This window comes from Mobula hypostoma, chromosome 29 (genome assembly GCF_963921235.1).
Source record: "Mobula hypostoma chromosome 29, sMobHyp1.1, whole genome shotgun sequence".
Lineage (NCBI taxonomy): Eukaryota > Metazoa > Chordata > Chondrichthyes > Myliobatiformes > Myliobatidae > Mobula > Mobula hypostoma.
In genome coordinates this window covers 15,693,207-15,705,245 of record NC_086125.1, presented here as the reverse complement: position 1 = coordinate 15,705,245, position 12,039 = coordinate 15,693,207, and the positions used below count along the sequence as shown (strand labels likewise).

The 12,039-nt window shown below is 47.0% G+C and overlaps 1 protein-coding gene across 1 annotated transcript in view; it reads right to left on the bottom strand.

Moving 5' to 3' along the window:
* LOC134339268 (C-type lectin domain family 17, member A-like) overlaps window positions 1-12,039 on the bottom strand; it is a 78,577-nt gene that overhangs the window by 48,714 nt on the left and 17,824 nt on the right. The window contains exon 2 of the mRNA XM_063035639.1: window positions 3,959-4,037. Coding sequence (XP_062891709.1) covers window positions 3,959-4,010 — 52 coding nt within the window. The 5' untranslated portion in view covers window positions 4,011-4,037. The remainder of the gene's footprint in view (window positions 1-3,958; window positions 4,038-12,039) is intronic.

Below are 12,039 nucleotides of genomic sequence, written 5' to 3'. Positions count from 1 at the left end.
ATCTCTTTGGAGATGGTGGAAGTTGTGGAGGATGATGTGTTGGATGCGGAAGCTGATGCTGTGGTGGGTAAGGACAAGAGGGACTCTATCACTCTTAAGGTGGTGGGAAAATGGGATGAGCGTGGATGTATGGGAAATGGAGGAGATGCAGGTGAGAGCAGCATCAATAGTAGAGGGAGAGAAACCCAGTTCTTTAAAGGAGGACACAGTCCTGATGAAGGGTTCCGGCCCGAGACATCGACTCATTGTTTCTGACTGATGCTGCCTGACCTGCTGAGTTCATCCAGCGTACTGAAAGTGTTTCTTTAAAGGAGAACATCTCTGATGACATCCCTTGCTTTTCAGTCCTAAAGAAGGGTCTCGGCCCGAAACGCAGACTGCTTATTCTTTTCCATAGATGCTGCCTGGCCTGCAGAGTTCCCCCAGCATGTTGTGTATGTTGCTTAGGATGCTTTCTATGGCTCAAGAGGGGCATACTGAATTCCTTTAGCTCCCTGAAGAAGCAGAGGCACAGATGTACTTTAAAATGAAATATCTTGCTGCCTGTCCTTACTTATTGCATTCTGCTGTTCAGGAAGTCAGAGATCCGGTTGCAAAGTGAAGGAACGTGGATTGTGTTTCTTTAGAATAACTGTCAGGGTTATGTAGTTCGATTCCCAGGGCACCAGGGTGCGTCACAAATTCAAGTATTTGCCAGCTACACAGTTACTGTGCAGGACTGGCTCATCGATGCTGGCAATGTGTGTGTGTGTGTGTGTGTGTGTGTGTGTGTGTGTGTGCACGCGCGCGCGTGCACGAGTGAATGTTTATGTATGCACATGTGTTCATAGTATATCTGTATGTGTGCATATATGTGTGCGTCTGAATTTGTCAGTGTGTGGGTGTGCATATCTATCTGTGTGCCTGCCTGTGTTTGCATGTGTATGTGTGTCATGTGTGCATGTACTCTCAATGGCCACTTTATTAGGTACACCCATACATTTGCTTGTTAATGGAAATATCTAATTAGTCAAGTGGCAGCAACTCAATGCGTAAATGCATGCACACATTGTCAAGAGGTTCAGTCGTTGTTCAGACTAAGCATCAGAATGGAGAAGAAAATCGGTCTAAGTAACTTTGACCGTGGAATGATTGTTGGTGCCAGACAGAGTGGTTTGAGTATCTCAGAAACGGCTGATCTCCTGGGACTTTCACATACAACAGTCTCGAAAATTTACAGAGAATGGTGCAAAAAGCAAAAAAAGTCCAGTAAGCAACAGTTCTATGGGCGAGAATGCCTTGTTAATGAGAGAGGTCAGAGGAGAATGGTTAATGAGAGGTGTCAGAGGGGAAAGGCAAGAGTGGTTCAAGCTGACAGGAAAGCGACAGTAACTCAAATATCCATACGTTACAGCAGAGATGTGCAAAAGATCATCTCTGAATGCAAAACACTTCGTAACTTGGTGGCCGGGCTACTGCAGCAGAAGAGCATGAACATACAATCAGTGGCCACTTTATTAGATACAGGGGGTACTTAATATAGTGGCCACTGAGTGTGTGATTTGTGTTTGTGACTACGTCTATCTGTGTGTGCATGGTTTGTGGGAGAGAGGGCGGAGAGGGGGGAGAGGGGAGAGAGGGGGAGACGGGAGAGGGGAGAAGGGAGAGGGAGAGGGAGAGGGGAGAGGGAGAGGGAGAGGGAGAGGGGAGGGGGAGAGGGGAGAGGAAGGGAGAGGGGAGAGAGGAGAGAGAGGGGAGAGAGGGGGAGAGGGGGAGAGGGGAGAGGGGAGAGGGGAGGGGGAGAGGGAGAGGGAGAGGGGAGGGGGAGAAGGGAGAGGGGAGAGGGGAGAGAGGAGAGAGGAGAGAGAGGGGAGAGAGGGGGCAGAGGGGGGAGGGGGGAGAGGGGAGAGGGGAGAGGGAGAGGGAGAGGGGAGAGGGGAGGGGGAGAAGGGAGAGGGGAGAGGGGAGAGAGGAGAGAGGAGAGAGGAGAGAGGGGGAGAGGGGGAAAGGGGAGGGGAGAGAGAGGAGAGTGTGTGTGTGTGTGTGTGTGTGTGTGTGTGCGTGTCTGTGTGTGTGTTAGTACTGTGCAGATTGTAGATGGAATCACACAGCTAGAAGCTTTAGGAGACACCTCAGAGGGAACAATGTTGATGGTTGTTTGAAGTCACATCGAGACCCAGACAGCAGATTCCCTTCTGAGGAACACTTGGGGGTAGACTAGGAGCTTATAGCAAAGTGGCAGTGGTTGATTTCATCAATCCCAGCTTCTATTCTGAGGTTATAAAAACAGGGTTCGGCTTCTGCTGCACGGTGATTTGTGGATTCCAGCTGCTGCCTGGATCACTGCCCAGGCTTCAGGTTTATTAGCTCCATCAGATCCCACACTGCCCCGCAACAACCCTCCGCCGCCCGCCCCCCCGCCATGATATGAGTCAGCCTAATCCCTGCGGGATATTCCTCAACTCTGCTGATTAACACTGGTTTCAATGCTATTGCTGGGCTGGGGGTGCTGCTGGGGATGGGGACGTGTGTAATGTGTTCCAGATGGTCCGATCACCAACAACGTTCCGAATAAGGAGAAACATTTGTAAAATAAGTAACTAATGAGTGAGTTACTAAACAGTCTGCCAATTTTAAACTGCATCCAGCAAAGCAGGCCGAGGAGGGGGAGGGGAGGATTGGAGTTGGGGTGGGGGAGGCATAGAGGAGAGGAAGGGAGTGCAGAGTAAGGTGGAGGGAGGGAACTGCGGAAGCAATGAAAGAGGAGGGAATGGGATGGGAGTTGGGAAGGAGTGGGACGGGAATATGGAGGGAGGGGGCGGGGTAGGGGGTGGGATGAAGAAGTGAGAAGTAGCGATGAGTGAAGGGGAGTGGAGAACAGAGGAGGGGCAGTGGGGAGGCAATGAAGAGGTGTGGAGGAGGGATTGGGGAGGGAGGGAGTAGTGGGAGTGAAGAGAATGGAGAAAAATAAGGTGGAGGGGGAGCTGAGGCGTGAGTGAAGAGAATGTGAGGGGAGTGGAGGGGGAATGAGAAAGGAGTGAGGGGAGTGGGGGAGGGAATGGGGAGAGACTGAGGGGTGTGGAGGAGGGAATGCGGCGGGAGTGGAGGGGTGAGTGGGGAAGGAGTGAGGGGAGTGGAGGGGTGAGTGGGGAGGGAGTGAGGGGAGTGGAGGAGGGAATGAGGAAGAAGTGAGGGAGGGATTGAGGAGAGTGGAGGATGGAATGTGGAGGGAGTGGAGGGTGTCAATGGAGTGGAGGAGGGAATGGAGGGGGAATGAGGGGAGTGGAGGAGGGAATGGAGAGGGAATGAGGGGAGTGGAGGAGGGAATGGAGAGGGAGTGAGGGAGTGGAGGGTGTCAATGGAGTGGAGGAGGGAATGGAGAGGGAATGAGGGGAGTGGAGGAGGGAATGGAGAGGGAGTGAGGGAGTGGAGGAGGGAATGGAGAGGGAATGAGGGGAGTGGAGGAGGGAATGGAGAGGGAGTGAGGGGAGTGGAGGAGGGAATGGAGAGGGAGTGAGGGAATGGAGGGTGTCAGTGGAGTGGAGGAGGGAATGGAGAGGGAATGAGTGGAGTGGAGGAGGGAATGGAGAGGGAATGAGGGGAGTGGAGGAGGGAATGGAGAGGGAATGAGGGGAGTGGAGGAGGGAATGGAGAGGGAGTGAGGGGAGTGGAGGAGGGAATGGAAAGGGAGTGAGTGGAGTGGAGGGGTGAGTGGGGAGAGAGTGAGGGGAGTGGAGGAGGGAATGCAGAAGGATCAAGAGGAAATGCAGTACATGGAATGAATGGATGAGTGGGGCGTTTTAGTCCGGAGCTGGAGAGTTTTGGGCCAAGAGACCAGTTCGGCAGGGCAGTGAATCAGACCCAAGGGTTCCTGTGGGAGGGGCCTGTTTTTCTATGTTGAACAGCCCTTTCAGCAGTTTCCTGAGCCCTTCCCACACACTCATGTCCCTGTAGTAACGGGCAGCAATGTGCAATATACCTCCGCTCTTCACGTTCATCTTGATCTCCTCCTTCCCCGTGCTGTCCTTCATCACTCTCTTTGCCAGTGACCACTACACCTGCCAGAGGGGAGAGGGTCAGAGGTGAAATGAGGCTTTATGTCACTCCAGGTCAGACCTCCCACCCATCTGTACCCCACTACCACTCACCGTGTGCTTAGCTCAGACATTGAAACATACAGCATGTAAAATGCACTTCAACCCAACTGACTCATGCCAGCCAAGGTCCCATGAAGATGACAGAACATAAGATGAGCGGAATTAGCCCACTTGGCCCATCGTTAATGCTCCACCAGTCAATCATGACTGATTTATCCCTCTGAACCACATTTTCCTGCCTTCTCCCCTTAACCTTTGATCCCCATAGTAATCATGAACCTATCAACCTTCGCATTAAATATATCCAATGACTTGGCCTCCACAGCCATTCGTGGCAAGGAATTCCACGGATTCACCATCCTCTGGCTCGTCTCTCTTCTAAAGGGACGAGCCTCAATTCTGAAGCTGTGCCCCCTGGTCCCAGACTCACCCCCTATAGGAAACATCCTCTCCACTTCCACTTTATCTAGGCCTATCAATGTTCAATTGGTTTCAGTGAGATCTCCCTCATTCTTCTAAATTCAGTGAGTACAGCCTCAGAGATATTGAATGCTTCACATACATTACCCCTTTCATTAACCTCCTCTGGACCCCCTCCAACGCCAGCACATCCTTTCTGTGATAAGGGACCCACAACTGCTCATGTAATTCCAAGTGCAGTCTGACCAATGCCTTAGAAAGCCTCAGTGATACATCCTTGCTTTTATATTCTAGTCCTCTTGAAATGAATGGTGACATTGCAGTTGCCTTCCTTACTTTGCTCAACTTGCAAATTAACCTTTGGGAATCCTGCACTAGGACTCCCAAGTCTCTTTGCATCCACGTTCAGAATTCACTCCCTGTTTTGAAAATAGTCTATGCCTTTATTCCTTCTACCAAAGTACATTCCTACACTATATTCCATCTGCCATTTCTTTGCCCATTTTCCTAATCTGTCTAAGTCCTTCTGCTGATTCCCTGCTTCCACAACGCTACCTACCCCTCCACCTATCTTCATATCATCCGCAAATTTGGCCACAAAGCCATCGATTCTGTCACCCAGATCGCTGGTGTATAATGTGAAAAGAAGCTGTCCCATTACTGACCCCTGCGGGAAACCACTAGTCACTGGCCGCCAACTAGAAAAGGCCCCCTATATTTGCATCCTTTTCCTCCTGCCAGTCTGTCCATGTTGGCACCTTTCCTGTAATACCATGGGCTCTAGCTTTCTGCTTCTTTTTGTATGCCCTATCTTTTTTCTTTAATGCTGTCTTTGGCTTCCCCTTTTAGCCATGGTTGTCCTATCCTCCCTTCAGGATGCTTCTTGAATGCAATGAACTGATCCTGTGCCTTCCAAATTACCCCCAGAAACTTCAGCTATTGCTGTTTTGCCATCATCCCTGCTAGTGTCTTCTGATCTTATGTAGCAACTCTCTAAGAATTTGATTTCATTTTTTTTACCAACAGAGACACCCGCCCGCTCTGTCCATATGCCTTTCCTTTTGGTAGGGTTTGTATCCTTGGATGTTGAGCTCTTCTGTCAGCCACAACTCAATGATACCCACAATGTTATACCTACTAATTTATAACTATGCTACAACATTTGCCTTATTTCATATACAGTATGCATTCAAATATAACAGCATAAGTCCTGTATTCATCACCCTCTTCAATTTTCTCTCCATGTTACCCATCTAAGCTAACCATACTTGCCAACATTTGGCCCACGTCACTTAAGGCTTTTTCTATCCTGTCAAAGTACCTTTTAATGTTATCTGTCTCACCCCTTTCTTCTGGCAGCTCATTCCATTTACTCAGCAGGCTCTGGGTGAAAAGGCTGTCCCTAAGATTGTTATTAAATGTTTACCCTCTCTTCTTACACCTATGGTGTCTGAAAAGAGGATGCTGTCCAAGTTGCATGCCATCTTGGTCAATGTCTCCCATCCACTACATAATGGACTGGGTGGGCACAGGAGTACATTCAGCCAGAGACTCATTCCACCGAGATGCAACACAGAGCGTCATAGGAAGTCATTCCTGCCTGTGGCAATCAAACTTTACAACTCCTCCCTTGGCAGGTCAGACACCCTGAGCCAATAGGCTGGTCCTGGATTTATTTCATAATTTCCTGGTATAATTTACATATTACTATTTAACTATTGATGGTTCTATTACTATTTATTATTTATGGAGCAACTGTAATGAAAACCAATTTCCCCCAGGATCAATAAAGTATGACTATGCTGCAAAGAGCAAAGTCCTAGACTGTGTAGCCTATAACTCAGTCCCTCAAATCCTCACAACATCATCATACATCTCCCCTGCATTTTTTCCACCTGTGGTATCTTTCCTATAAGAGGGTGACCAAAACTGAACATAATATTCAAGAAAGTCTCAACAACAAAGCCTCAACAAAGTCTTTATAACCGCAACATAACGTCCCACTGATAGAGTCATCTTAGCTCGACTGCACTCCAAGTGGACTTGGTTTTGCTGGCTTGTCGTTTGTGAAAGCACGTGATCACACTTCTCTGTGAATGTACCATTCTGGCCTGAATGGGTCCAACTTCAAATCAAGATAAAACATTGACGCTGGGTATCTATGGGACATCCAGAATTGCAAGGAGGCTCAAGGGACTGCAGATACTGTAATCTAGAACAACAAAGATTCTGCGGGCGGAACTGACTGGGTGAAGCAGGATCTGCGTGCTGGGTTTGGAGGTGAAGGGAATTGTGGATATTTCCCACTGAATCCACGCATTAGGATGCACTGGAAGTGCATGTTTGGAGGGTGAGATGAGAGTGTTTAGAGGGGGCATCAAGGAAACCAAAGAGAGAGGCCAGCCTTTGAAATCTTGCATTTCTGGTTGCCTAGAATTTGAGATCCTCTGCAGTTCCATAACTTCAGCTGGAAACATCCCATTCCATCGTTGGTTTTGCTTCTTTAATCGGTGAAAGGAAATGTGGGGTTTGGCCCTCATTATGTTACAGGGTCTGATTTCTAGCCTGTGACACCAGCTCAGCAGTCTAAGGCTAGCTGCCAACTGATCCCCGCATCAGCTGTTTCCAGCTCCCAACAAACTTCCACCCTGTCAGACTGACCAAATTTTTGGCCTAGAAATAACTTGGCCTGGTATGGAAACACAAATGCCCTTGAACAGAAAGCCCTACAAAAAAGTCCTTCATGGGTAAAGCCCCCCCCCCTTACCATTGAGCATATACACATGGAGTGCTGTCATAGGAAAGCAGCATTCGTCCATCAAGGGCTCCCGTTACCCAGGCCAGGCTCTCTTCTCACTGCTACCTTCAGCTAGAAGATACAGGAACCTCACAACAGACACAACAAGTTCAGGAACTGTTATTACCCCCCAACCATCATGCTCTGGAATCAGAGGGGATAACTTCACTCACTTTAGCACTGAACTGTTCCCACAACCTATGGACTCACTTTCATCTTGATACTTATTGCTTATTTATTTATTATTATTATTTCTCCTTTTTTTTCTTTTGTATTTGCACAGACTGTTGTCCTTTGCACATTAGTTGCTTTGTTTGTCCTGTTGGGAATGGTCTTTCCTTGCTTCTGTTGTGTTTCTTGGATTTACTGTGAGTGCGTGCAATAAAATGAATCTTAGAGTTGCACATACATCTGCTTTGATAGTAAATGTACTTTGAACTTTTGAGTCTCATTCCTTGCATTAAAGTAAAATGCAGTGTGGAGAAGCCAGTTGCAGGAACAGACGTGGCAGGTCACTTAATTACCCTGAGAGGGTGTGCCATGTTCCCCACAAAGACCTGTCATTTGTCAGTATCAATCCTTCTTCCCCCTCCTCATCCCTCTCCCCTTGAACTTATCTAACTAGATCCCTTTACTATTTTCCTCAATTCCCCTCACAGCAGCAACTTCCTACTTGTCACCCCTCACTTACAGTGCTGATTGGATATTTTGTCAGTGACTTCCCTCTACAGGCCACTCTGACAAGTGGAACGTTATTTACAATTGAGCAAATGCCCAGGTTTGTGGGAGGCCAGTTTCTGTGGTATCAGAGTCCCCACCATGAGAATAAACTGAAAACCATGCTCAATGCTGCGGAGTACAACTCCAGACATTTTTGTAATCTGCACATTAATAGCCCATCACCTTCAATAGCCCTGAGAAATTTCCTTAGAATCTGTCATTTGTCTTTGGTGATCTCCTATTAGGAAATGAGACAGGGTAGGTGACAGAAGTTTGTGTAGGGGAGCACTTTGCATTTAGTGATCATAATGCCATTAATTTAAAAGTAAATGATGGAAAACGATAGGCTGGTCTCCAGGTTGAGATTCTAAATTGGAGAAAGGCATATTTTCAAGGTATCAGACAGGACCTGGGAATTGCAGATTGGGACACTTGGTAAGTGAGAGTACAGAATTTTTAGGTTCCTGTCAGAAAAAAAAGGCAATGATAACAGGTTTAGGGAACTTTGATTTTTGAGGGATATTTAAAGTTCGAAGTAACTTTATTATCAAAGTACATACTGTATGTGTCACCACATACAACACTGAAATTCATTTTCTTGTGGGAATACTCACTAAATTTAAGAAGATAACAGAATCAATGGAAGATTGCACCCAGTAGGGCAGACAAACAACCAATGTGCAAAAGACAACAAACTGTGCAAATATCAAACAGAAAAAAAATAAATATACAATAAATATTGAGAACATGAGATGAAGAGTCCTTGAAAGTGAATTCATAGATTGTGGGAACTATTCAGTGAAGGGGGCAATTGGTTCAAGAGCCTGATAATTGAGGAGTATTAACTGTTCTTGAACCTGATGGTCTGGGTCCGGAGGCTCCTGTACCTCTTTCCTGATGGCAGCAGCAAGAAGACAGCCTGACCTGGGTGGTGGGGGTCCCTGATGATGGATGCTGCTTTCCTGCGACAGCACTCCATGTCGATGTACTCAGTAGAGGGGAGGGCTTTACCCATGATGGACTGGACTGTAATTTTCCATTCAAGGGCATTGGTATTTCCATGTCAGGCTGTGATGCAAACAGTCAATAAATTCCCCACCACACATCTATAGAAGCTTGTCAAAGTATTAGATGTCATGCCGAACGTTCACAAAACTACGAAGGAAATAAAGGCGCTGCTGTGCTTTCTTTGTAATTCCACTTATGTGCCGGGCCCAGGATAGGACCTCTGAAATGATAACACTGAGAAATTGAAAGTTACTGACAACTTCCACTTGTGATCCACTAATTAGGGGTGACTTGTGGACCTCTGGTTTCCTCCTCCTGAAGTCAATAATCAGCTCCTTGGTCTTGCTGACATTGGTTGTTTTTTTTATGGCACCACTCAGCCAGATTTTCAACCTCCCTCCTATATGCTGATTCATCACCACCTTTGATTTGGCCAGCGACAGTGATGTCAACAGCAAACTTAAATTTGGCATTGGGACTTTGTTTAGCCTCACAGTCATAAGTGTAAAGCAAGTAGAGCAGGGGGCCAAGCACACAGCCTTGTGGTACACCTGTGCTGTTGGAAACCGTCGAGGAGACGTTGCCAATCTGAACTGACTAGGGTCCAATGAAATGGCATCTGCTGTGGACCTGTTGTGCTGGTAGACAAATTGAAGCAGATCTAAGTCACTTTTCAGGCAGGAGTTAGTGTGTTTCATCACCAACCTCTCATCACAGTGGATGTTAAGTGCGACTGGATGATAGTCACTGGGGCAGGATACCACATTCTTCTTAAGCATCTGAGATAAGTTGCTGAGGCCAAGGTTAAGAAAAAGGAGGACGTGTATAGCAGGTAGAGGCAGGCAGGAGCAAATGAGGTACTTGAAGAATACAAGAAATGTAAGAGAAGACAGGAAGGAAATCGGGAGGGCCAAAATGAAGTTGCTCTAGCAGACAAGGTGAAGAATCCTAAGGGCTTCTACAGCTAAAGTATATTAAAATCAAAAGGATAGCAAGGAACAAACTGGTCCTCTGGAAGATCAAACTGCTGTTTATAGAATTCAGTTCGGCACTCAACACCATCATATGCCTGAAATTGGTGGGGAAACTGTCCTTGGTGAGTCTCAACACCTCCCTCTGCAATTGGATACTGGACTTCCTAACAGAGAGGCCACAGCCAGTCCGTGTGGGCAGTAGCGTCTCTTGTCCCATTACACTGAGCACTGTGCTCCTAATGCTGTGTTCACACTGCTGGCGTATGACTGTGTCGCAGGATCCAGCTCAAAAAGTGTCATCAGGTTTGTGGTTGACACAACAGTGGTTGGCCTTATCAAGAACGATGATGAGATGGAGTATAGAGAGGAAGTGGAGTGGCTGGTGGATTGGTGTGAGAGGAAGTACCTAAGCCTGGACGTGGAGAAGACAAAGGAAATCATTGTGACTTAAGCAAGTTGCAGATAAACCATCCCCCTCTGTGAATACATGGCTCCTCTGTAGAGAGAGTCAAGTGCACCAAGTTCCTGGGAATCCACAGTACAGATGACCTCACCTGGTCCCTTAGTATCACCTCCCTGAACAAGAAGGCATAGCAGCACCTCCAACTGAGGGAAGCAAGGCACCTATCCCCCATCTTAACTCTGTTTTACAGGAATACCATTGAGAGCGCCCTGACAAGTTGCTTCTCCATCTGGTATGGGAGTAGTCAAGCATCAGATCAGAAGTCCCTACAAAGGACTGTGTTAACAGCTGAGAGGACCATTGGGGTCTCCCTAGCATCCATCGGGGACAGTCATCAGGAGCGCTGCACACACACACAGTGGTCTGAGTATTATCAAGGATCCCACCTATCGATCCAGCATCCCCTTTGACTTTCTCCCATCAGGCAGGAGACTGCAATTCATAAAAACGAGAATGGTCACAATGAGAAACAGTTAAACAGTTTCTTCCCCCAGGCCATTAGGCTTCTGAACTCCCTGCCACATCGTATTCGAAGTGTGGCTGGTTAATTTGTTTCGTACCTTACAATATTTAATTTCAATGCATTTTAGTTAGTAATTTATCTTGGATTCATCTGTAGATTTTATCCTTACCTTCATAAGTTATCATGTGTTATGTGTGTTATGTGCTTTACACCCTGGTTCAAAGAAACATTGTCTTGTTTCTATATACATTCTATGGTTATATACAATATATACATGATGTGTTGGTGCATGGCCAAGTGGTTAAGGTGTTCGCCTAGTGATCTGAAGGTCGCTAGTTCGAGCCTTGGCTGAGGCAGCGTGTGTGTCCTTGAGCAAGGCACTTAACCACACATTGCTCTGCGACGACACCGGTGCCAAGCTGTATGGGTCCTAATGCCCCTCCCTTGGACAACATCGGTGGTGTGGAGAGGGGAGACTTGCAGCATGGGCAACTGCCGGTCTTCCATACAACCTTGCCCAGGCCTGCGCCCTGGAAACCTTCCAAGGCACAAATCCATGGTCTCATGGATGCCTATAAATACATGATGCAATTAAATGACAATAAACTTCACTTGGCTAGACTAATCTATTCATGGAACCGAAAGAGATGTGGGAGATCTTACATTGATATTTTGCATCTGTGTTTACTCGTGAGAAGGACACAGGGTTTATAGAAGTGAGGCAATGCAGCAGCAAAGAAATGGACCCGATACAGATTACAGAGGTGGAGGCATTTGCTGTCTTAAGGCAAGTTAATGTGGATAAATCCCCAGGGCCTGACTAAAGTTGTTTCGCTGTTTAGGAAAGGCTCTAAGAATAACCAAGGAAATTATAGACTAATGACCCTGACATCATTAGTGGGAAAGTTATTAGAAAGTATTCTAAGGAACTGGAGCAAGTATTTGGATAGACAGGAACTGATTAGGGATAACCAACATGGCTTTGTGTGTGTTAGGTCATATCGAGGAAGGTCCTGCATAGGCAGTTGGTCAAGAAGGTGAATCACTTAGCATTCAAGATGAGTTAATAATTTGGATTAGACATTGTCTTCACAGAAGAATTCAGATAATGGTTGTAG